The sequence below is a fragment of the Peromyscus maniculatus genome, chromosome 1 (assembly GCF_049852395.1).
Source record: "Peromyscus maniculatus bairdii isolate BWxNUB_F1_BW_parent chromosome 1, HU_Pman_BW_mat_3.1, whole genome shotgun sequence".
In the NCBI taxonomy this organism is placed as follows: domain Eukaryota; kingdom Metazoa; phylum Chordata; class Mammalia; order Rodentia; family Cricetidae; genus Peromyscus; species Peromyscus maniculatus.
In genome coordinates this window covers 87581335-87607519 of record NC_134852.1, presented here as the reverse complement: position 1 = coordinate 87607519, position 26185 = coordinate 87581335, and the positions used below count along the sequence as shown (strand labels likewise).

Genomic DNA, 26185 nt, shown 5'->3' with positions numbered 1-26185 from the left:
AAGAATGATGGTCCCAAGAGTGTTTCCTACTAAGAGTCTTTCTCTACCTCTCTTCAGTCCCTTGAAATGCTTCCCAACATATCCATGGTTGTTTACAATCTTGTAAAGAAGGTGTAACCTGTAGGAAAATAGGAAGATACAAACTTGGGTATGAAATATTACTTTACCAAGCCAAGCTCAAAGACTTATTTCTTTGGCAAGTAAAGGTATCCAAGAGTCTGCCTCATATCAAGATGGAAAGGGCCAGGTAACTATGGAGAGGTGAAATATGGAGGAGCTTTGAGCAGATACAAAAGGAAATTGGAAGAAAGTCACAAGGGACATATAGAGCATGTCAGTTCCCCCTTGTATACATAGGACCCAGGATGCTTGCTCTATTTTGTGTGAAATTCTGTCTAATATCAGTATATTAACCCAATTGTGACTCCCTCATCATGTCATTATGAGGAAAAATGCTACATCAAAAGTGAAAATTATTACCTACTTACCAAGCTAATTAATGTTCATAAGAGAATGAATGGTCTTAGCATCTCTGGGCATCCCAGCCACACATAAGTCCCAAAGCCACCCCTCCCCAGAAAATCTAGACTACTTCACTCAGGTGACAAGAGATGGAGGGCTCTTCAGATGGAGGAAAAGGAAGGACTAGAACCTCAAGTTCCCAGTGCTACTAGACTAAGCCTCTCTAGGCCCCAAATGGATACTTTGTGCAGATTTCAAGGAAGACCCAAGCAGATACCCTGACTAGAAAAATCACATAAGAACATTTCTAAGGGGTGGAAAACTTACCCATTTCACAAGCCCAAGACTGGATCAGAATAGGCCTTTGTGTCACACACATTGCATTTTAATTGTTGCATAGATTTAGAAGCATAAAGACAAAAAAAATACTTCTGTTGTTTGTAAATCTTCAATCTCCTTCCAAGGTAAATGTATCAAATGTCAAATAAAAGTTCTAAGGCACATCTGTTTTGTATTATGCAGCAGGGAGCCATTTAGTAATGGCATATGTCTTGAAGCTCATTAGGAGTTTGATGAGCTTCTCCTTGTTTCATTGACCTCACCTTAGATGAAGGAGATGGACAAGAAGGAAAGTTCCTTGGAAGCTTCCAACTTTCAGTCCTGTGACTTGAATATCTATAACTGGCCCTAACAGAGAGAGGTCACTGGCTTCTGAAGAAGATGAAAGGGATTTCAACCCTGGGCCTCATTGCCAGGGTCTAATTCATGTAGGAAACTATTCATTCCACTATCAACTACAGACTTGGAGTCAGGTTGCAGAGGCTATAATCACTTTGTCAGTAAGTTGAGCCCATGGTGTACATCCCCAATATCAGCACTTGTGAAGCTGGGCTGGGATTTTTTTTGTTGTTGTTCCCATTCCAAAGTATTTGAGTCCAAGTGCTCCAAAGCACATAGCCTCTGAATCACCAATATGAACCCATGCTCTAGAAAACCCAGAGTCTACTTATATTGAGTGGAAGGTTGTAATGCTTTTAATGGGAATAAAAGCAAAGAACACCCAGGAGAAATATGGTAGCTATTTCAAGAAACAGAAGAATCTGTTTCCTGTAACTTGAATCCCCACTCTCTCAGTGACAAAGTAGCTGTGTCACCTAAGTTGCTATGATCACAAGGAAACTATTAGCTTTGGCTGAGTCTCCATTCATCTATCAGCTACTGGGGTCAAATAAAATGGAATGGTATGCTGGCTAGAGAAAGTCCAGAAGGCTTGACTTTGGAAAGACAGTGATTTGGGGAGGAGAAGAAGTATGGGGCATTTTTTTAGCTCATAAACTGAAAATGAAATCACCATAAATAGCTGCCAATGAAGCAATGCCCAGTAATCCTGCACTCAGGCAAAGCTCAAATGCCAAAGAGGCCTGGCAGACAGGAGCTCAAGAGGGAGAGGCTCACTAACACTATTCTAAGTACAGGGAGCCATTAGGACAGCCAACAGGACACTAAACTGAAGAATTTGCTTATGAGGCTTGTTAGAAACCCAAGCACTATGTTGCCTCCTGTTGCCAAGGTATTTAATCACAGGTCCTCTAGAGCACAGAAGACTACCTGCAATTATGCCAAGATAGTCCATGGCCCAAAGACCCCTGATACTGAAAGATAAATCTCAGCATTATAGACCTGCTGCAAGGAGTGATAATATTGAAGACCTCTTGTGTAAGGATGAGGCCAGCGTAGTCCAGAACACAATTCTTAACTTTCCATATTGTTGGGGAAGCTTCAGAGACAATGCCAGTGAAGAACGGGAAAACAAAATTAGCCTATTGATAATCCTGAATCTTCTTTCTCAACATGTGGTGCAATGGTCAGAGAATACAATGGAGCTGAAGAAGCAGCATCTGCCAAGAAAACACTAATTGACTTAGAAGTCTGTGAGGCATGGCAAGCTAGCAGAGTTTGGGAGCTACTGTATACTGGTAACATCTGATAAGTCATCTGCAACTTTGGGATAAATATTATGGTATGAGGACCCAGCAGGATCAGAAAGAATGTAGCTATGCTTTGGGAAATGTCAAGTAGATATGGACATCATCACTACTAAAAGCCTGCAGCCATGGAAGTGAGAGAAGAAGGGGACCTCTGGAAGCAGAGAATGTTGAGGCATGGAACAACACAAGCTCTTCTATGTAGCTGGAGTTTTCTCCAGTCCTGCCTGGTCCATGGTCAGGAAAAATCTCTCTAACCCGCCAGTCCCACAGCTGCTCAGACCCAACCGAGAGAACACACAGAGGCTTATATTTCTTGTAAACTGTATGGCCGTGGCCGACTTCTTGCTAACTGTTCTTATATCTTAAATCAACCCATTTCTATTCACCTATAAGTTGCCACATGACTCGTGGCTTACTGGTACCTTACATCTCGCTTTTCATGGTGGCGGGTGGCAGCGTCTCTCTCCCAGAATTTTCCTCTCTCCTTGTCCAACCTATACTTGGCTGGCTACTGGCCAATCAGCATTTTATTTATACAGAGTAATATCCACAGCACTTCCCCTTCTCTTTTTTTTAAAAAGGAAGGTTTTAACTTTCACATAGTAAAATTACATATAACAAAACAATTATCAAGTAAGAATTACAGTTACAATAGCTAGTCTATTTATAATATCTAGTCTATTTGTATTTGGCAAAATTAAAGAAGATATCCTATCTATCTTATATTTGTGAGACTAAGTTTTCATATCTAACTTATCTTTTATCATAACTAAGGAAATTATAACTATCTAATCTTCAACTATATCAAAGACCTCAGAAGGATATTCTATTATCTGAGAAATGGGAGGAAGGATGCAAACAACTTTTGGAGTCTTGCAACAGTAGACAGAGACAGCTGGCAGCTGGACAGTCATCCAAAGTCCCTCTGTAAAGTTGGGACATCTGTCTTCAGCCCACAAGCCTAGAGTCTCTCAGTCACTTCTCTCTGTGTCCTGTAAAATGTCTGGCAGTTTCCTCTGCAAAGCAGGAACCTCAAGGACCATTTTGCAAGCAAAGTTCAGTGGTCATCTTCCTGTGGGCCCTGCATGTCCAGTCAATGCATTTTTTCAAGCAGTCCAGGCAAGAACAGTTTTTTGTCCAAATGGCTATCTTGCCAAGAAGAAGATAAACTCCATATAGAGTGTCTTCGATGCTCATCCTCCTCTCTGAAGTAAATCGGTGCTGCCAGGAGCAGACAAGTCTCATATCCAGAAAGTCTAAATTTTTTAAAAACATTTTAAATGTCATATTCTGTAGGCCTTTGCAGTGTTTGAAGATTACCTATTTGAAATATATCTATGTATACCTTGAAAACTTAACTAACATGCTACAAGTTTAACTATCATAGAAGACTAATTATTAATCTGTACTTCTTAATTATCCATTACAATTTTAAATGAGCTATACAGACATAATACTTTAAACAAGAGTAGAAATATATACACAGTATAACAAAATTAAGTTTAAATTTGTAGCAATAAACTAAAAATCTATACCAATGTAAAACATTTAAACAAGTTGTTGTTCTTTAAAAGTAGGTTCAACAATCTATCCTTTCATCTTACCATATCTATATTATATCCCGTTTTTTCCTTTAGAAAGAGATCGCATTTATAATAAAACTGTTTTAAATAAAAATATTGGTTTTTACTCTGACCCATACCAGAGGGTTCTTCTGATATGGAACGCAAGAATCTCTTAACATTTTATTTTAGAAATATGCTTGGGTTTAGAGAAAGAGTGAGCCAATTCCATCTCCAAAGCCAGCTTGGTATATTTGGGAATCTGGGTGTAACTTTTCTTACTACTTCCTGCTGGAGGGGGGTGCTGTATCTTTTGGGGACACAAAGAAAATTTTAGGATTGTGGGGTAGTCCATGAGGCTGTATTGTCTGAGCCAGTTGCCTTGAAACCATTCTGGATGCTGGATCATCTGGGCCATGGTGTCATTAGAGACTTTTCAGGGTGTCTTGGCTGGTCAAACCTGATGTATCTTAATCTGGAACAAATCCATACCCTCTGGCGTTCTGTGGAAACAAAAGCAGAGCTTCCTTTCCAAAGCAACATATCCTTACATCCAAATTTTGAAGTCAAAGTATCTTTAAAATATACATATTGGCTTAACTCAACAACTTTTACAATCAAATGTTTTTTTGCAGTTAAGAATCCCAAAGACAAGACAATGTAGATTCTCTGTGTGATATCCATCTTTATGTTGCTTGTTTTTTATATTATCTTAACTGTCTCTTTAAAGACTTTATTTTAAAAAACTATTTTTATATAACTGAATATATTTCTTTTTCTCTCTCTTTCAAGCGACGTGCATTTTTACACATATTGTAAAGCATTTAAAGTCTTGTTCCATATGAATCTGTCTTACTATGAATCTATTGTTTTAAAATTGTAACATTTGTAAGACCAAAATGGCCACTGTGGCTGGTGGCTTGTGGCTCCACCCTCCTCAGCTTCCCAACATGACGGTGGTACATTTACCACCAGCTCTGGGAGCCATCAACTCTTAGAAACAGTGGTTCTATGCTTTTATCAAAGCAGCATGTAGCCCAGAAACCTCTTTTTTTTTTCTTTTTTGTACTAGCAAAGACTAAATCCACCACTCAGCATAATGTGCCACTTGTAGGTGCCTCATTCCCGCCATACTGTAGGTCAAACGTGCATGCCAGGAACCCACCATAGTAGCTCAAACCCGCAGGCTGTCACTAACTTGAGAGAGACAACTAGGAAGCTGTTTTTAGCTCCATTTTAGAAACTTTTTTCTCAGGTTTTAGGTGAAAACTCTTGCCCCACGTTGGGCGCCATTTGTAGCTGAAATTTTCTCCAGTCCTGCCTGGTCCATGGTCAGGAAAAATCTCTCTTAACTGCCAGTCCCATAGCTGCTCAGACCCAACTGAGTAAACACACAGAGACTTATATTTCTTGTAAACCGTATGGCCATGGCAGACTTCTTGCTAACTGTTCTTATATCTTATATCAACCCATTTCTATTAATCTATAAGTTGCCATGTGGCTTGTGACTTACTGGTACCTTACATCTCACTTTTCATGGTGGTGGCTGGCAGCATCTCTCTGCCTTAGCCTTCCACTTCCCAGAATTCTCCTCTCTCCTTGTTCTACCTTCTTGCCTGGGTACTGGCCAATCAGCATTTTATTTATACAGAGCAATATCCACAGCACTTCTAAGTCACAAGGAGTTGAGCACCTGTGGGTGATTGATCACCTTTGCCTCAGGACATTTTCTTGCTTGGTGAGTTTGGACTGCTTCAGGCCAGCTTTGTGCAGATAAACAAACTGGTCCACCCATGGACCAAGCTAGCAAAGGGCCTAAGTCTCTGCCTTAGGATCATTTCCTTCTCTCAATTTCTATAGTGCACCCCACAGATTCTACCAACACAGGCAATCTAACTCAAAGAGAAGCAACATTTTCATATCAGTGCTGCCCCCCCCCTCCTGCAAAGCCCTTCAACTTTTGAACCTTTCCTCTGCCAACCTGTCAGCTCCCATGGACAACACTAACAAAGATGCAGGGCTCTAACACTTCCCTTCCTCCAGTGAGCAAAACCGTGCTCCCTTTAAAGCTTAGGCTCCAGCTTCTCGTCTCTTGACTGACTTCTTCGAGGTTCCTCAGTCCCTCATATCACACAGTTCTTGGTAGAGTGGCCACATGAGTTTTCAGGTATGTTTAGATACATGGCAGAAGCCCCATGTAGATCCAGCATGGGATCATGAACAAAGATGACACTAAATATGAAGTGACTTATTCAACAGATGCTGGAGTTCACTTTTTGATACGTTAGAATTCACCAACATCTTTTAGTTAAAATAGTTCTTTTGATGCATATTCTGACATTATACATACTAATGTTGGAGTAATACAGAGATGGTTAGCATTGTCTCTGCCCAAAATAACACACAAAGCAAACTTTGTGAAGAATTTCCAACATTAGTAGGTGGAAACACTAATTGCCCTGATTTACTCATTACATATTGCATGCTTGCATCAAATTATCACATAGTACCTTACAAAGAAGAATGATTATTATGTGCAAACCTTTTAATTTGAATTTTAATTAAGAATCTTTTAATTTAAGTATCTACCATAGGAGCTAGACCCTGTGGGGAAAAACAAGGACGTGGTTCAATTTCTATCTTGATAAGCAGAGAATTTAGAGGGAAGAGAAGACACTCGGGTACCACTGTATAAGGTTAAGTACAAAGTGGGTGGAAGAAAAGGATGAAAAAGATTCCAGAGCGTCTTTGATGAGAGATGGTTCCCTCTCCCTGACTTCGCCAACATGGAGTTTTATCCTTTGATAAAGCGGCAACACCATTCCTGGAGCAAAGCCACACATAGAGACAGCTGGCTCGATAATGTAGTGAGACATGGATGGGGGATAAATGAAGCACCTTCTTGATGGTTTCTAGTCAGGGAAGATGACTTAGAGGGCTATAATAGCCTTCCAAGTCTGACCATGACTGTTCAGACCAAAATGGCAGGCATGGGGAGCAAAGGGAAGAGAGAAGACACAAGCCAACACAAGAGTACATTGGTGAAGAGTGCCAACACAGTGGGCATCTAGCAAATGAAGGAGGCCTGGAATGGCTGCCCTCCAGGCATGCAAGCTGGAACAAGGCCACAGGAGGAGGCTCATGATATTGCCACACAGGCCCTTTCTCCCTAGCAAGGCGGGAACTGCAGTCATAAATCTTTCCCTGAGTATCAGTGGAGTTCGGAGGACAGCTGCATGTCTATTTTAGGGACCCATAGGAGAAGTAGAGCAGGTTTAATCTCCGCAGGAGGAAGGAGTCACAGTGGCACCACACTGGGCACCCGCTCTCACAAAGGCATCCTGGAATAACTCTCCCATAGCTTGCAAGGGTTTGCAGGATGATACTCAGGGGGGAGCGGGGGCTATTCATGTCCTACAGGTGTGCTACCATATCCTCCCCTGGAAGAACCCTCAAAACCTCCTGGTATGCAAGTGCAGGAAATTAAGTGGAATTTATTGGGGTTCATCTTAGTTGAGGTTTGGAAGATGGTGCTTATGGAAGCTGTCTGGCCTCAGGCAGGCAGCCTATCACTTAGCTGTATCTCTATTACAGGTGATTGACATATCCTAGCATGTCAAATTGCACAGACTTTTCTAGCCATTATTTCTAACATCTACAACAAACCTATAAGGTAAGACTTGACATTCATACTTTGAGGAATGCAGAGTCAATTAAGGAAGGTGAGGCAGCTAACAAAAGAATCAGCTAGAGCTGCTAGGGGGGCATCTTCTGGTTTCAGGGCCTTCATTTCTTATCTTCTAGCTGGAAAGTGGAAGTGTAAGGGACTGGAGGTTAGAACACAGAGTAGCTTTGGGGAAAAATTCAAAAGCCGGGAGAATAGCTATTTAGCCTTTGAGAGGAAATGGCCATTCAATTGAAGAGAAAGATTCCCTATCATTAAGCAAATTGTTCCATAGATATGAACCGTTTAGACGGTAAAGGAAATTTAAGCAAAGTTTAACTACTTATGGTTGTCTTACATGTGGTGGTTTTGGAGACATAACACTGGAAATAGACTGCAAGATACTCCAACGGTGCTTTAAAAGCTGAGGCTCATGTATCAGGCTGCGCTGAAATCCTGGCTCTTTCACTTAAATCCCCAGCAGGTTACTTAGCTTCTTTCAGCTCCCCTTGTTTTCCCCTGTAAATTTAGGCACAATAATAGCACCTGCCTCAAAGACAAAAAGAGGCTCAAATGAGACAAGGCATGCTAGGAGCTGAACACTGTGCTAGGCACCTAATCAACACTGTGATGATGGCAACTACATTGGGAAGAGTCCTCTTCTCAGTGACGTTTGGTTTTTAGTTTGGCATTTTGCTTAAGAATGGGGACTATCTGGCACAAAATTTCTAAGACTGACTAGACATACCAGAAATGGTATAGCACTTAAAAAATACCCCTGAGATCCTTGACAATTTCCTTTTTTTTTTTTTGGTTTTTCGAGACAGGGTTTCTCTGTGTAGCTTTGCGCCTTTCCTGGAGCTCACTTGGTAGCCCAGGCTGGCCTCGAACTCACAGAGATCTGCCTGCCTCCGCCTCCCGAGTGCTGAGATTAAAGGCGTGCGCCACCAACACCCAGCCAATTTCCTATTCTTAGGAGTATCCCGCCTCTGTTGATCTCTGGTTCTGAGGCCCCTTGATCAACTCTGTACCTGAACTTGACTTTTTGCAAAAGGAAAGAAAAGCAATGCAGAGGGTCCGGTAGTTGTCCCTCAGAAGGGGACGTCTATGCTATAACTTGTGATTGTCTTACATACGGTGCTTTTGTTGCTTTGTCCTCCCAATCTTGGCTTTAATAACAAAGACAACAGAAGCCATCAGGAGTGGAAAATCATAGGACCTCATGCCTTGAGACCCAAGGTTACCTGACAAGGACAAGGACAACATGGTGCTCATGGCAAGGAAGAGATTACTGGGAGAGGCTCATCTGTACAAGGGCACAGTGAACAGTACATTGATTTTCACATACTATACGAGAAAAAACAAACAATTGCAACAGAATCTTAGGGACACCGTTATGACTAAGACAGGAGTGTAAAGTTTATGTGTTAGTGACCAAAGGACACGTTGAGACTGCAGATCTCAGCAGCAAAGGCAGTGCACAGTGTCAAAGTTAAACATACCCAAAAGCTGAGCATCCCAATGGGCACAGACAACTAAGGACAAGCTGTGTTCTCCACCAGCATTTCTCACTGCCATCCACAGTTTCTTAAAATCTAGACTGTAGGCCCAGAAGAGGAATGCAATACAAAGGAAGGAATCATGGCCTAAAGAATCACTAATCTGACTTGATTCCTGATGAGAATTTTTGTCATCTGATGCAATGGACATTTAAGACCAAAATAAAGTAAAGCTACAACAGAAAAATAAAGGGGTTCTTTTTACCCTTAGTTTTGACCCTGAGGTTTTTCACCTACCATATAAGTGAGCCTTGGTGAAGTTGTGCTGACTCCTACTTTGCAACAAATTTCTACTTTAGAGTGTAAATATCCGAAATGAAATGCATACTGTTCTAGCCCCTTTTAAAAGGCAGTATGTAACAGGCAGCATTTCCTGGCCAAATTGGTCTTGGAATGGAGCACACTACAGAGATAGGCCCGGTGTGCATAAGTTTTACAAAAAAGGCTCTGGGAGGCTATACAGTAAAGAAACCTATCTCACTTTGTTTAACCCAGAAGTTCTCAATTTATTTGATGGGGCCATTTTTTTTTTTTTTTTTGGCTGATATGTAATGTATTTCACTTCAGGAAACGCTGGTGTAGAGAACCTGTAGGTGAGAATGGATGATGATGGCGTAACTGTGGTGACCCAAGAGAAAAATAATCAGGTGAAACACGAGCCTAAGATTGATGCTAGGATGCAGAAAATATCATGGCTGGGCATGGAAATGCGACTTGCCAAATGACCCCATATATCTTAGAAATTGGCTGAATTTCTTCTAATATTCTCTCAAGGTCCTCGCTGAGTCACTCCCATAAATGATGGATCTTAATGGTGCCGAATATCTCTAAAGCCTTTATGTGAAACCATCTCCCTTTTTAACTTAGTGATTCACTCCACTCCAGGATGCAGAGGCAGAGAGAGAAGAGGCCAGGTTTCATTCTCCAATCATAAAACCGCATAACAAGACCAGCACACAACCATGATGAACTATTAGAAGGCTCAGAACTCATCTAAGAAGTTAAACTGGCTGATTCTTCTGAGACCCTGTCACATTCTGGGCTATCTTGTGAGGATTATGCTCATTTATCACTGCAGGTAAAAAGCATTTATCTGAATGCACCAGACCAAAATCAACAACAACAACAAAAGAGAACATGAGGTTTCCAATCTGAATGATACGGATTTAAACTTCACCTCTGCCATTCCCTATCATTGTAACCTTACATCAAGCTCTCTCTGCATTTTAGCTTAAAAGTTCTATGTTCATGTGGAATTATTATGGGGATAAGAGGAAATGAGAACCTTGGGAGGAGGTAGAGATGCAGACTGATGTGGGGTACAGACACCGTACATCTCCAAGGAAGAAGGTATCAACAGATTGGACCGGAAGCATCAAGATCTAAAGGCAGCCATTTTTATCTTGCCATCCATCACACAGTGCCCAGGGGCACCATGAACATGCCCTGTACCTGATTGTCCTGGTGTGCTTTCGGGTGTAAGGAGAAATGACCTTGAAGAGCAGCTCCATTGCTCCATTAATTCCCAGCATGGCTCCTGTGGTGACTGAAGACAAAAACACGTAGTCAGTAGCTATTGTCACAAGAAGATGTGTTGATACAACTTAGATTTAATCACTCACGACTTTAAGGGGGTTAATACATGTGAGTGAAAATAAAACAACAACAAAATTAAAAGCCTCTTTCAGCAGCCTAGTAAGTGAGGTAGCTCTTTCTCTCTACCTCGGTTTCAAGTTCTCTATTTTAACACTTGAATTCCCCAAGCCTGAGGCAAGGAGTTGATTGGCCTCTACTAGAATACCAATAGAAGAATGAGTCCTTATGCTCCAAAATAACCAGCCTGAGAATGTTTCCCTTTTCATCCAGTTGAGTGTGTGTGTGTGTGGGGGGGGGTTAATTAAAACATGGTCATAGATCTGAATGATAGAAAGTCAAGGGAATACCAGATAGATAAAAACTTCCAGATGTCACTGCCATCTCCCAGGATGCCCCAGCTTCTTTCCAATATAGTCCATACCCCTTCTCACCTCAGCTGAATTTGAGAAGAGCACACAAGAGGAAGCCAGGAGATATAGAAATGTATGAGGGGACAAGGAAATGAAAGGAAGAAAAATGGTTCCCTGATAAAGTGACTCCTCTTTTTCTTCCATTGCACTGGTGCATCTGAGAGGGTAGATCTAGGACTGCCTGGTACTTTGGGCCTGGCTTATTCTGAGAAAATGAGTGGGAACAAGGCATCTCAAAGATGCAAAGAGAGGAACAGGTGTGTTTCAGGTTGACTTATTTCAGACCTCAGGAGAGGAATGCAGTCCTGGAGGTGCTAAGACCACAGTACTGTCTACCAGACAGGGACTGAGACCAACGCCTTGGCCGTTATAAGGAGTTATAATGCTATAAGGAGTACATGTTCCTCAGTCTGCACTCCTCCTGAAAGGAGTACAGACCATTACCACCCAAATTAACTGGGTGGATTGGATTTGGCACCATGGTGGTGGCCATCGGTCTTTACACTCATATATTTACTAATTTAGTCCTTACTTCTAAAGTGGAATGTAACACTAGAAAAACAATTTTGGCAGATGGTTCAATAAGAATTAAAGAATTAAGTGGACTTGGTGAAAGTATAGTTTTAATAATTCTGATTCTAACACGGAAGTTTAGACTTGAAACTGGGGGAGGATACCGGAAGAAACCTCACTGGGCTCACCCTTACTGGGTGGCTGCCCAACATGGCCATCTGGCTGCTGCCAACAAGTTCATTGGCTATCATAAACCCATTATGGCTACAGCCAACTAATCAGAAGGAAGTAGCTGTTGAGACAGCTTGCTGAAACAACTCACCAAAGAAACAGAACCCACACACTTCTTGAACTCTGTCAGCCTGTCACGAGCAAATGCAATGCACAGTATAATAAATGTAGGCTAGCATATCCCCGAACTCGGTTACTTTCTCACACCCACAGACAAATTTAAGGCTTTCTCAGAGCTAAGCTGATGCTATATTGCTAGATATTGATAATCATTGCTTACATGTACTAAAGAAAGCAAGTCTCCCAGCCTTTAGTAAACCAAGACATACAGTAAGTCTTGTGCAGCTAGCAAGCTCCAAATTAGCTGTCATGCTTTTAGGCTACTCATGAATGACAGTTGTCTCTCTTAGAATGCCACAGTTCCTGTTTTATTGTTTTGTAGATGGGTTTGTATAGATTCATTCAGATATTACCAAAGGCTCTCTGATAGTCTTTGTTCTCTCTCTCTCTCTCTCTCTCTCTCTCTCTCTCTCTCTCTCTCTCTCTCTCTCTCTTTCTCTCTCTCTTTCTCACACACACACACACACACAGAGAGAGAGAGAGAGAGAGAGAGAGAGAGAGAGAGAGAGAGAGAGAAGACACTATTTGTAAACAAAGACCCAATAATCCATCTCATTATTATTCTGGAGGAAAATTGTCTCTTTATGTATCCCACATGTTTATTAAAAGAACACAACAGTGAAAACTGAGATACTGAGCCAGGCATAGTGGCACATGACTACAATCCCAGCCTTTGGGAGATGGAGGCAGGAGGCCATGGAATTCAAGGTTATCTTTGGCTGTATGATAAGTTTGAGGGCAGTCTGGACTACATGAGACCCCATGTTTAAAGTAAAATAAAAATCAGTATGATTGGGATATTTCAGCGGCTCTTAGGATATCTGGAGAAATTACACAGTGACTCCACCTACATGTACTCTTCATGTGATTTCAAAACGATAGAGAAAGGCGTAGGGTTGGGGAAAGGCAGCTGCTGTGTCACAGTCTTACCTGGGCACATAATCTTGTTTAGTCCCATCTGACAAGCCCATGAGATTTGTTGAGGGTTGAATGCATTCCCCAAAATCCATTTTAAAGCCTGAATCCCTATGACCTAATGAAGTAATTAAGTTAAATGGAGGCCACTGGAGGAGGGATATAATCTAACCTGCCTTGTGTCTGTCATAAAGAAAATTTAAGCATGGAAGGGGACTAAGGATGTGCAAGCCCACGGAAAAAACCACGTGGGGACACAGTGAGATGACTGAATCTTCTCAAGGCCACCAAGGAGACAGGCTACAGAAGAAGTAAACCTTGCCAATATCTTGATCTCAGACCTCCAGCCTTTAGCACTGTGAGAAAATTAATTCCTGTTGTTTTAGTGAGACAAAAACCTAGCAGATTAACAGTAATAATTATTGCTGCTATAATTTTACAAAGTTAAAAAAAAATGAGGTTAAGCAGGTCAAGTATCCATGTTCCATGACTCATAAGAAATAGCATCAGAGTCAAATTCAGGGCTCCCTGGCTCTAAGCCCACATTCTTTCCCCTACAGAGTATATTACATCTAAATAATTGTCACTTTTATTCCCTGGGAAGGGAGCTCAGAAAGGAGAAATGAAAGTCTATGCTCATTACATGTGAGATAGGAGGTATAGAATCTAATCTATTAATGAAAAGTGCCTCCGCATGGAGTAGAATTAACATGATTTTTGGAATTTTAAAGCCAGCCTTCAGGACTTTTTATCTGTATAAATTTAAGTAATTACTTCACTCTTCTAAGCTGCTGGATTTTTCTTTGCTGAGATATGAAAATGTAGATCTAAACACACAACTATTATGATAATTAAAAATAGTTGAGTTAAGTAGATGCTTAATAACCATCAGCTGACATGTTCCGATGCAATCACCCAGAGAGAGGATTTGTTGGGAAGGATCATGAGGTTAGAAAAAAATCAGTAAGGCTTTTGTTATATAAGTGAGTAGCTTCTTGGAATTAATAAGGACTATTCTTTGTTTTAATGTGTGTGTGCATATATTTGCACAAGTGTGTGGGTGGGTTCACATGCACTTGTTTGTGGAGGCCAAGTGTCATCCACAAGAATGCAGTCTACTTCCTTTGAGACAGAGTGTCTCATTGGCTTAGACCTCACCAATTAGGCTACCCCCGCTGACCAGTGAGCTCCCAGCATCCTCTTGTCCTTACTGCTCAAGCACTGGGATTACAAATGCACATACTAGCATTTTTATGTGGGCTCTTAAGGCCTTATGCTTGCAAGTCAAGCATTTTACTGGATGAGTTATCTCCCCAGGCATTATAATGTTGTTTTCATTTTTTCTAACAGGTGTAACACATACTATTATGACTATGTCAAGATCTGAAGAGAGTTTGCCTTTCTCCTGCCATGGGAATTCTTTACCTGGTAGTACTGATAGAGAAACTTATAATGCTGTAAATGCAACTCAAAGGGAAAGCCAGCGCCAACACCTAGGAACTAGATCAAGAGCTCTACCTGACCAAGGTAATAAATAAACAACTTGTGGCCTCCACAGCCTCTGGACTGTCAGGCTCCTTTCTGTGTCTGAACGGGATGACATGCACCCTCCATGCAATCCCCCACTCCACTATCACATGGTCTCCAGGTGTCCCAGTCCAGGTCTGGAACTTACCACTGGAGGCAAACACACGCAGCGCCCAGAGACAGTGGAGGAGGTTGTGGCTGTGAGACAGGTTTTTCCTGGCCAGAATCAAGGTCACATCAAGTGCTTCTAATTCCAGTGCCTTCTGTCCAAACTTCTTATCTAGGAATACAAATCCATCTCTCTTAATTATGTCCGCAAATTGATTCTGAAGGTTTGGGGAGAGAAGGAAAATGATGGGGGTGGGGTGGGGGGACAATTAGAGCTAAAGACACTTTTTAACTTAATTAAGAATATTCTAAACATGCCCCCATTGGAACCAACTGAATGAAAAGAGTAAAGTCTGGATATAATTATTGACATGAAGGTTATGGGGTCTAAGAATGTAAGCCTTTGACTCTAAAGGCACTCCTGGTCATCCTCATATGTACCAATGTCTTTAAGACAAATCTGGGATAATAAAAAAAAAACCCAACGTAGCATTTTAATGCAGTGCATGAACTTTGATTGAATCCTGCTTTTTTCTTTTTCTGTTTTCTTTCCTTCCTTCTCTCTCTCTCTCTCTCTCTCTCTCTCTCTCTCTCTCTCTCTCTCTCTCTCTCTCTTTCTTTCTTGAGACAGGGTTCTTCTACATAGCCCCAGCTGTCCTGGAACTCACAATAGAGACCAGATTTTGTGGTCTCAAACTCACAAAGATCCGCCTGCCTCTGCCTCTGCCTCCACCTCTGCCTCTCAAGTTGTGTAGGGATTAAAGGCATGCCAGGCATGGATCTTACTTCTTTGATTGGATATTGTTTTAAATATGCAAAAGATAGTATGGAACTTTTAGAGAAGTTAGATCAAAGTTATTGGTAGATGGTAATAATCTTTCTATTTAACAAAGAATTTTCATAATGAAAAGTAAAAACAGATTTTAAGAAACTAAAATAAAAATTAAAATTATTTCTAAATGATTGCTCTAATGTCAAGCCATCTAGTGTTATAAGTAAACCATCATCACCATCATCATCCTCATCATCATTTCAATAGTTACAAAATAAGTGTGAAAAACACGAGGAAAGGTCCTCTTGTTTGGACTCTTTGTACCCACTATCAGGTGACTGTGTCTAGTCCCATTTGTTTGTGTCATTTCCTAAATGTGATGCCTAAATCATCATTATAAAATCCATAAAACTATATGTCTATATTTATTTCATGATTTCATTAAGCATAATGTCCTCAGGGTATATCCCATTAGGGGCTAGATTATATTCCCTTTCATATGTATATCACATTTTCTTTATCTAGCATCTATCCATGGATGTTTAAGTTATGTCTATGTCATGGTTATTGTGTATAGTATTGCAATGAACATGAGAAGGCAGAGATCTTTATAAGGTAGTCGTTTCCTTTCCTTTGGGCATATGTTCAAATTAGAGATTATAGAAATACGTGAGTCAGATGATAATTTCATAGTTTGTTTGTTTGTTTGTTTGTTTTGAGACAGGGTCTCCTGTAGCCCAGTCTGGTCTTGAACTGACTATGAACTGCTCCTGCCTTTATCTCCCAAGTGTCAGGATTCCAAGTGTGTATCACCATGCCCATGTGGTAGCTCTTTTTTTTTTTAAATTCTCTATGTCATTTGCAATAATGGCCGTCCTGATCTTCAGCACTACAATGTGTCCAAAGGTTCCCTTTCTTCACATCCTCACCAGCATTTGCTCTCCATTGTCCTGTTGACAAGGCATCCCCACCAGCATGAGGGCCAGGAGCACACACAGTGGAGACTGGAAGAGGGCTTCCCACTGACTTTGGAGACTGAGCAGAGGAAGCAGGGAAGGAGGAAAGGTCACAAGACACAATACAGCAAATTTGACTCAGAATAAACAAATCGGGAGCTCTTGTGTTCCACGTGAAGATCAAGCTAACAAAACGAAAACAGCTGTGTGTAGCTGCACATAAACCTGCAGCCCCAGCACTATGGGGGCAATAGCAAGGGGATCCCAGCAGCTCATTGACAAACAAATCTAACAGAGTGAGTGCTGGGTTCAATGAAAGACTCTGTCTCAAAAAAAAAAAAAAAAAAGGTAAGAAATTAAGAAATTGAAAAAGGTACCCAACCTCACCTCCTAGTTTCTACATGTACATACATGTGAATACATAGACACATACATTTAACACACATACAAAAGAACAGCAACTCAGGAACCACTACCTTGGTGTGTCTCTTATCACTTGACTGTTAGTCTCTGGCCCCATATGTTAAGGATGTGACCTAATAACTCATTTATTCTTCCTAGGAAATCTAGAATTAAATTCTATGCTTCCATTTTAGGCATAAGGGCACCATGGTTCATAAACCTTAAGTAACTTGACCAGGGTCAAACGTCTAGTAAGTATCAGGGACAGACTTGAAACCAGCCTGCACTGTGTGACTGGGGGACAGATCAGGTCTCTACTGTCTTTTCTTAGAGTTCACTTGGCCCACTCAGCTTTGCTGACTTTCCCCTGTTCTTCAAGTTTCAGCTCAAATGTCACTCTCCCTGACCATGCCATCCTAGGGTAGCATCCATCTTTCTCTTCCTTGAGGCACTCATCACGGTCTGCTAACATCCGGTTAATTATTTGCTGACCAGCTGGCCTGCCCCACTTGGAACAGAAGATGTTTGTGGTGTGTGGAACTGTGCATGAATGATCACTAAATGAACGTTGCTAGTTATGTTGGGACATATTCGTGCAGGTGCTAGCTAACGCCTGTTTCTCAGTCCATCTGTAGAATGCCAATGAACTGGAAGTAGAGATCTAAACATTGAAAGAGTGTGCTGGAGCCTTTGGTTTTGGCTGCTGTCAGTGAACATCAAAGGGACCTGAGCTTCTCAATTGTGACCGTCACGATATTCAACATACAGTTTAAGCTTAACAGTTAAAGCGTTTTTGCAAAGTATGCATGAACTCTAAATGCTTAAATTATTCAACCCTGCTCCAGGAAGTTCTGGTGACCTAAGAAGGTGTTTCAGGGTCCTCTAGGAGGAAAGAGAAATACCCAGAAGCTCTCTTGCTATGTGACTTATCATAGTTGATTAAACTAACAATGTCCCCAAGCCCACCCCCAAATCCATTTCTACCCAGACATCCAAGATGCCATCTTATTTGGAAAAAGAGTTTTGTACATTGAATTAGCTAAGAAGCAATCAGACAGGACAAACGGGAACCTAAACCTTATGACTGATACCCCTGTATGGAGAGGAGAGGACACACAAAATGAACACACAGAGAATACTCTGTAAACACAAAGATAGAGAAGGAAGTGATAAATCTATAAATCAAAAGAGAGAAAGGAAGGGAGGACGAAGGTTCTGGCAGTACCAGGAGACAAGCAGAAAATAGATCCTCCCCTGTGAGAACTTGGTTTGGGACTTATGAACCCCAGAAGTATCAGAGACTATATTTATGGTGTATAATGACAAACCGCCCAGGGCAATTTGCTATGATCACTCTAAAAATTGAATGCACAAGTATGGTCAGGCTTAGTGATGCACTATCTACAATCCTAGCACTAGGGAGTTCAAGATCATCCTTTGCTATATAACGAGTGCCAGGCCAACTTGGCTACATGAGACTCTGCTTCCAAAACAAGAGAAAAAAGCTAATGTGCATATTGTACTTTCATAGGAGCTGTACTTCCCCAAACAGTATCATTTTGTGTAAGTATCTAAAATGCACTGGAATCACTCCCATCTTTTCTGACTTATGATCCAAGATTTTGCTGTCCATGACAGCTGTGACTGCAACTTCCAGGTATCATTCATTCATTTCTAAAGCAACACGTTTTCTATTACCTGACATCTAGATTGTTTTTCAGTTTACCTTGCCAAGTATTATGGTGAATACCTCTGATCCCAGTATGCAGAAAGCTGAGGCAGAAGGATTGCAATAAATCTGAGGCCACCCTGAGCAACATAGTTTGGAGCCAGACTCAAAAACACATAAGACTCTGTGCCTCAAAATAACAATAACCAAAAGTAAAATTGCCTCCCTTATAAGGCTGGCCCTGCTGTCACCAAGGCCCTTGAGACCTCCCTTCTGCCTCCCCATAAGGGCTTTCCCCAACTGCTCTCAGGAGCAACTCCAGAAGTATGTTGTTAGTCATCATTAGGTCTTGAAGTGCTATTACCTCTTAGGCCAACTTTGGCCATCAGCCTGAAGAGAGGAAGAAGGATGTCATAGTCAGGAGAAGGGGACCTTGCTGTGTCCACCAGAGTCTGCAGAAGGGCTTCACTGCCACCTTTGCTGATCATGTAGTAAATCCTCCGGTCTGTGCCTGGGAAGAAACCAGAAGAAAGATGAGCCTCCTCCCCAGAGCAGACCTCAGTGCTGTGGGATGGTCTGTATGTCAAATTACTCTGATTGGTCAAGAAGTAAAACACTGATTGGCCAGTAGCTAGGCAGGAAGTATAGGCGGGACTAACAGAGAGGAGAATTAAGGGAACAGGAAGGAAAAGGGCGTCACTGCCAGCCACTGCCATGACAAGCAGCATGTGAAGACGCTGGTAAGCCACGAGCCACGTGGCAAGGTATAGATTTATAGAAATGGATTAATTTAAGCTGTAAGAACAGTTAGCAAGAAGCCTGCCATGGCCATACAGTTTGTAAGCAATATAAGTCTCTGTGTTTACTTGGTTGGGTCTGAACAGCTGTGGGACTGGCGGGTGACAAAGATTTGTCCTGACTGTGGGCAAGGCAGGAAAACTCTAGTTACACATCAGCTCTCACAGCCAGAGACAAAGCAAAGGTTTGTTCATTTCACCACAGAAACACAGACTGGTAGATTCATGACATGACTCATCTTCGAGGTGTGCTAGCATCTGAAGGGAGAGAGGTGAGAAATATAGTAGTTGTGAAATAGTTAGAGATTTTAATTTATTCACCTTCCACAGATATGATAAATTGAGTGATATTATAAGTTCTGGGAACCTGTGAACTCTTCATTGATGTGTACACATGTATGTAGATGTATATAAATAGACATGCAAGTATCATATATAATATGTATATATGATGTACATCATCATATAGTAAACATTCTTCCGCAAAAATAACTTGGATCATTAGTAACAGGAAAGGGGTGGTATCTTATCTGGAATAATTTTGTTGATGGTGTAATGGTTTCCTAATTCTGCTCTTTAGCAACTAGTAGAAAGGAATTATAGGAAACATTGTAGGAACCCCTTAAGAAACAAAATGCCCAGGCACACCATCTGATGACTCCCGATCAGAGTCCTGAGCAACGGGGAAGTATTTGTCTTTCTACCAAAGAATAGATTTAAATAAGACCTCTCTCACTTTACCCAAGGACACCTCAAAAGTAGTGATTACACATTAACATGAAAAAGGCCCTGTGTGGCCTAATCAAGGTAGCCAACAAGGTATAATTATATCAATGGAGAAATTTTGATTTTCCCAGAATTGTCTACCCAACAAAAGGAAGAAATAAAGGCGGGAAGGAAGAAGGGAGAAGAGAACCACATGTAGCCACAAGTGGTGGTGCAAACTTGTAATCCCAGCACATAGAAGTTTTAGGCAGGAGGATTGCTAGTTCCAGGGCAGCCTGAACTATAGAGTGAGACCTTGGCTTAAGAAAAAAAAATCATCCATAATGGAAAAAAATTTCCAAGGCTTCATTCTAAACATTTTTACACTCCTCCTGAAGACAGTTTTATCTCAGGAGAGGAGTGATGACCTGTAAAAAGGGAACTCATTCAAAAACCAAACAAACAAACAACAAAACTACAGGGAAGTGGCCCTGCCACCAGAGGACACAAAAGCTGTTTTATTAAAAAAGGCCACAGTGTGATGGGACCCTTGAGACTTTATCTCTGTCTGGCATGTCATTCATCCTTAATGTGCCTGTTTGTGCTAATATTTCTTGATCCAGTTAACCCAGATGACTCCTAGATACTCAATCCTGTCATTGCATTTCTGAAAATGTAAACAGCTTCCTAACTTATGAAATTCCCCTGCCTCGTAGTCCTATCCCCACATGATATATGTAAGAAGGCTGCAGTACCTGGTTCCTCCAGTGAGCCACAGAGGAAGGGAGCCTAGGAAGGTGATGGATGTAGCTGCTGAGGAGCCCTCCCAGATGTAGACATTTGGCTTTATAGAGGGGGAAATATAGCATAACCACCCAACATCTCACTGCCTCCTGAGCCTGGGCATTGTAAAGTAAGTGACAAGACTGAAAAGCCTAAGTGTAATTACCCCAGTCTACACATGTCTTACCACATCACATCAAAGGGAAAATATGGGCCTCTGGTTCTCTCTTCCGCAGGAAAGTTAAGTTACAAATATTCCCAGCTCCACAGTTTCCTGGGACAGACCACAGCCAGCACTGTCCCCAATCCACAATATGATTTGATGTGGCCACAGTCTACTCACCAACAGAAAGCAGATCACTGAGGACCTGGAGGATGGCCAGGATTGATGCTTTGTCAGAGGAGTTCTGCAATGATAACACAGACAAATAGCTTGACAATGAACTCAAGAGGACAGAAGTAGCCTGGTTAGAGATGCAAAGAATAGGCAGTTACGCTTTGCTGCACAGAGAAAAACCCACAAAGTGAAAGAAGAGACAAGGGAGCTCTCCTTAAGTAGCAACCAGTGCACTCACTGAGACAGGGGCTGCAGAGGCTGTGCCTAGATAGTATTGAAGACCCCTCCTTGGGGACCAGTTTAATAATAGCATCATCGAGGTACACACAAACACACGTATTAATGAGTGACCCTGAGACAACAAACTAAAGGGGTTTTGTGGGCCTCAGTCCCAAGAACATCATGTATTTAGGTAACGTTGGATTATTTTTAGTGGTGATCACAGAAAGCAACCGAAGTCATCTCAATGTTCTGATGCAAATACTGCCTTGTCAAACAAAGACAAACTTTGATTTTCTGAAGAAAAGGGCAGAGTAGTAGCAGATCCTATTGTGAAGATTATCTTAGAAATCCTTGTAAGTCCTGACACTGTCACTTTTTTATTTTTAGAAGAAAAGTCTTTATTCAGAAGGTGGAAGAATATGCAGAATTCTCTGGGGTAACCTATATCTTAGTTCCAGAAATACAACCCACTCCACATTCCCACTGTAAGATTAAGGGGGTGGTCATTTTTGTCTTTGTTTATTTGGGTAGGCGTGCCATTTACAATAAAGTCTTAACATTCCCACAAGAAGTCTTGTGCTTCTTATTGGCTTCAAAGACCTCAATAACTCTCTGCTATACACAGGACAAAGGCAGGAAACCAAAATTTTTTATGATCTCCTGCTACTATCTCCAACTTCATCATTAATTTTAATATTCTTGTCCAAAACAGATATTTTCCATGGTATGGAAACTTGTAGATTCCTGCCCAAGCAATGTTACAGCTTGGTCTACAAGTTCAACCATACTGATTCCTCTTCTGGCAGCTCTTTTCCTGTCTTTCAGCCTGGTCAATGCTAGCTTATCCTTCCAGTGCATGGTGGTCCCTGGGATATCGCCACCCTTCCTTCCCACAAACCATTTCTGGGATACCTTCTGCCTCTCCATCACCTAGCTTTCAGTTTTTGACAGAGCATTCACTGGATAGTACTGACATTGATGTATAGTCTTTTGTTTCCTATCCCACCTCCACTAGGTACCAGAACCTTTAGCAAACAGCACCTGGAAGTGGGGTTGCCTCAGAGAAAATATGAAATAAACATTTCTAATAGAATCCAGAAGAACATCAGGGGATTCACAAAGTCCACCACCACCCAATACATTCCAGAAAGTCATACTTCACAACACCTAACAGGGCTACATACTCCAGCATAAAATTCCAGAGGAACTAAGGTAGCTATCTTGATACTATATTTTTACAAATCAAAACTAATGAAAAAAATCATGATGAACAAAATATCAAACCTGAATTTACTAACTCCTTTTCCAGGTATACGAGGCCTCTGGGGTCCCCCAGTACTTGATATGTAGACCTATCAGGAAAAACACTAGGTATACTCTGGCATCTGTTCTGAGAGCTTTGGCCTAAAAGAGTCATGTGGCCCTCATCATATTAATAGAAGGTATCACACTCCCAAATTTCAAGTCCATGTGACCCTTTGGCAACTGACAATTATGCATACACACAATGTCAGTGTCCTCCTCTACTCAAAACTGGAAACAAGAACTATTGATCTTTTCTGACATAGACCTATCATTTGGGGGTTGCAGAACTCCAGACATTTGCAAGTAGACCCAAAGATTATTTGCAGTAGAATAAAAACATGTTTATGGGGTTCTTTCTCTGAATAATATTGACATTTATAGGTCAACCTCAATCACATCCTCTCTTTCTGTGAAGAAAGGAGATATAAGCGTTTTGTGATACTATACAAGTGCTTTATAACTTAAAATGCTAGAGTCATTACGTGATTACAAGGAAAAGGAAAACAAAAGAGGAAATGAAGAGGTGAGAAAAGAGAGAGAGAAAAACTAATAAGGTAGAAGCTGATGGAAGGGGAATAAAGGTCCAACTTTGATTTCCTTCTGTTCAATTATTCATGCATTCATCCCACAGACATCCATTGGATGTCATCTGTGTTCTAGTCACCGACTAGGCAGTGAGGATACATATTGATCAAAACACAATCTGCCATCACAGGCTCCAGGCCTGGCTGAGATAACAGCTGGCAGACAGTCAGACCTGGGGATGCTAAGGCCTGTGGCAAAGGTAAACACTGGTGCTGGGAGAATCAAGGGAAGGGACATTTAACCCAGCCGTGTCCATGACTGAAAAGTCAAAGCAACCAAGTAAAGAGAGGACAGTGGGACATTCTAGTCACACTGTAGCCTCTTATTAACCCAGAGGGAAGTACGGCAGCATGGTGACGTTGGTGTGTGAATCTGCATTCTGTATGACCAAGTGAACAGAGCAGATGGTGCGGGCAATTTAAAATGCTTTGTGGGTGAAAGCTAGGTCTTACTTGTCTCTGTATTCCTATCTCCTGAGGTGTAATAGGCAATCCGTATGTTTTATTGAATTAATTTCTCCAGCTAAAGAATTGCCTACTTTGTTACAGGGCCCACTAATGCTCCCTCAGAACATCCTTGTCTTGCATGTTCCTATTGTATTTTCCGGCAGGGATATAGCTGGCCATGTGTTATATATTAAATCACCAGCCCCAAGTTACTTTGACCTGTGGCCAAAAATACGGGCTTCACACAAATCAGCCATCCCTCTGTAGTTCCTTCCATGAAAAGCTTGTCTGTGACTAGAGAGATACCATGTTGGTTAAGAGTACTGCACGCTCTTACAGGGAACCAGGTTTGATTCCCAGCACCCACACAGTGGCTCATGACCATCCATAATTCTAGTTCCAGGGAGTCTGGTGCCCTCTTATGGTCTCCATGGGCACTGTATTATGAGGTGCACATACATTTATGCAGACAAAACACCCATACACATAAAAATAAATAAGTAGTTTTATTTATTTATTTATTTTGCTTCAAAGGAGCAATCTAGCACTGATAGAGGATGCTGGTCCCTCTCTCCAGCCTAGAGAAGGAACCTGGTCAATTCTTTGAAACTTTTCTGGAGTTAGCATGACTAGTTTAGAAGTGGATATAATCCTGGTTCTGAGAAAAAAAAAAAAAACCTGAGTGGAAGTCTGCTGGAAAATTGTGAAAAGGATTTTATGCAGAGAAAATTCCTATTTTGAATGTTGTTGTATGAAGACATCATCTTGAGTCCTAGGTGACATTGTTAAGCCACCAAGTCCACCTATGTGGACTTTCAGATAAGAAATATAACAAATACCCTCACTTATAAAAAGTCTCTTAAGGTTGGAGAGTTTGCTACTGAATTCAGTTGTGACTTTTAAAGAAAAAAAATTTATACCTCTATGCGCCCTCTTCCCAAGCCTAGTGATCTTAATAGAAAAGAAATTGATTTTACGGACATGCTTTAGGTCCATCCAGAGAACCCTGATATGACAAAGAAACAAAGAAGACAATTTCCTCCTACAGATGTTGAGCTCACTACTTTCTCACTCAATGCTCAGCCAGAATACATCAGTGTTGTTTTTCTTTAAGTAAAAATTATGGCTATGAGTGGAGGAAAAAAAATGTCCCTCAAAATCTCAACTGCCATTAATTTATGCATTGCTATATTTACCAATAAATATTTTACACTATTTAGAAGAATAGCACAAGCCGTTATCTCACCCACAGTAATAATAAATGAGCAATTAAAGAAGGCAGGATGTGATGTGCCTTGATTTTCCTTTAATGATTCCTTTTAAATGAATCACTGAGTAATCCCCTGTCGGTTAAGACTTTCCAATAAAAAATGGATCTGCCAAGCTTTCAGGGTGAGACAAACCGATGAAAGAACAAACAGTGTCTTTCAGGGACTGCAGTTTTGAATTGCAATTTTCTCATAGACTTGTTTTGAATTGGTTGCTTCCTTGTCTTCAAATTATCTGTCTCCCTCTTGCCTTCCTCCTCCTGTCTCAGTATCATGGTATGAAAATAAGACCCTTCATATGCTGTGGGATGTTCTGTATGTCCTGTGGGAGCCCATTCTCAGGTTCTTTGTGGCGTTACCCAGCAGGTCCGTATAGAGGATGATTAGGACCATGGGCCTGAGTGCAGGTGTTTGAGATGGTCTGCACTTGGCTGTGCTGGGGGATGGTCTGTATGTCAAGTTGCTCTGATTGGTTAATAAATAAAACCTGATCGGCCGTGGCTAGGCAGGATAAAAAGGACAGAAAGGCAGAAGGAGACGCTGCAGCCGCTGCCATGACCAGAGAGGCTGCAGCCGCCGCCATGACCAGAGAGGCTGCAGCCGCCGCCATGACCAGCAGCATGTGAAGACGCTAGTAAGCCACCAGCCATATGGCAAGGTATAGATGTATGGAAATGGATCAATTTAAGATAAAAGCACAGTTAGCAAGATAAGGACAGTTAGCAGGAAGCCTGCCACGGCCATGCGGTTTGAAAGCAATATAAGTGTCTGTGTTTACTTGGTTGGGTCTGAGCGGCTGTGGGACTGGCGGGTGACAGAGGTTTGTCCTGACTGTGGGCGAGGTGAAAAAAATCTAGCTACATTCATATCGCTGCCATGGAGGCACATTTCCAGTCCTTTCCCCCACCCCAAGGTGGAACATCTCAACTACACAGAGCCAGTAAGTGTGCCCAAAAGCATCATGGGTACCTGTGCCATCTGGGATTTGTTCATCCCAATGCCACTCTTAGAGCATCATTTATCCTCCCTCTTCCAATCATATTTCAGCTTCTAGCTCCAGTTCCCCTTTCTCTATAGTTTCCTCAGCTATCTTGCCTTCTCAGCACCCATTATTCACAACTGCCAAATGTCTGAACACACTGGGTACTGCACAAGTCCAGTGGATCAGCAGATGTGGTTCACAAAGGTTATGGTATGACTGGAACCACTGAAGTGAAGCAGTGCTTGGCCTTACCGAAAACAAACTTATTTTCTGTACATTTGTGTTTTCAACAACACCTTAT

General features: G+C 41.5%; 1 protein-coding gene across 1 annotated transcript in view; it reads right to left on the bottom strand.

The window, feature by feature from the left end:
• The window catches only part of Agbl1 (AGBL carboxypeptidase 1), an 835836-nt gene that overhangs the window by 753296 nt on the left and 56355 nt on the right, over positions 1-26185 (bottom strand). Inside the window, exons 2-5 of the mRNA XM_076545344.1 lie at positions 21083-21146; positions 18819-18965; positions 14696-14827; positions 10688-10781 (exon numbers count right to left, since the gene is read on the bottom strand). Of these exons, the coding sequence (XP_076401459.1) occupies positions 10688-10781; positions 14696-14827; positions 18819-18965; positions 21083-21146 (437 nt within the window). The remainder of the gene's footprint in view (positions 1-10687; positions 10782-14695; positions 14828-18818; positions 18966-21082; positions 21147-26185) is intronic.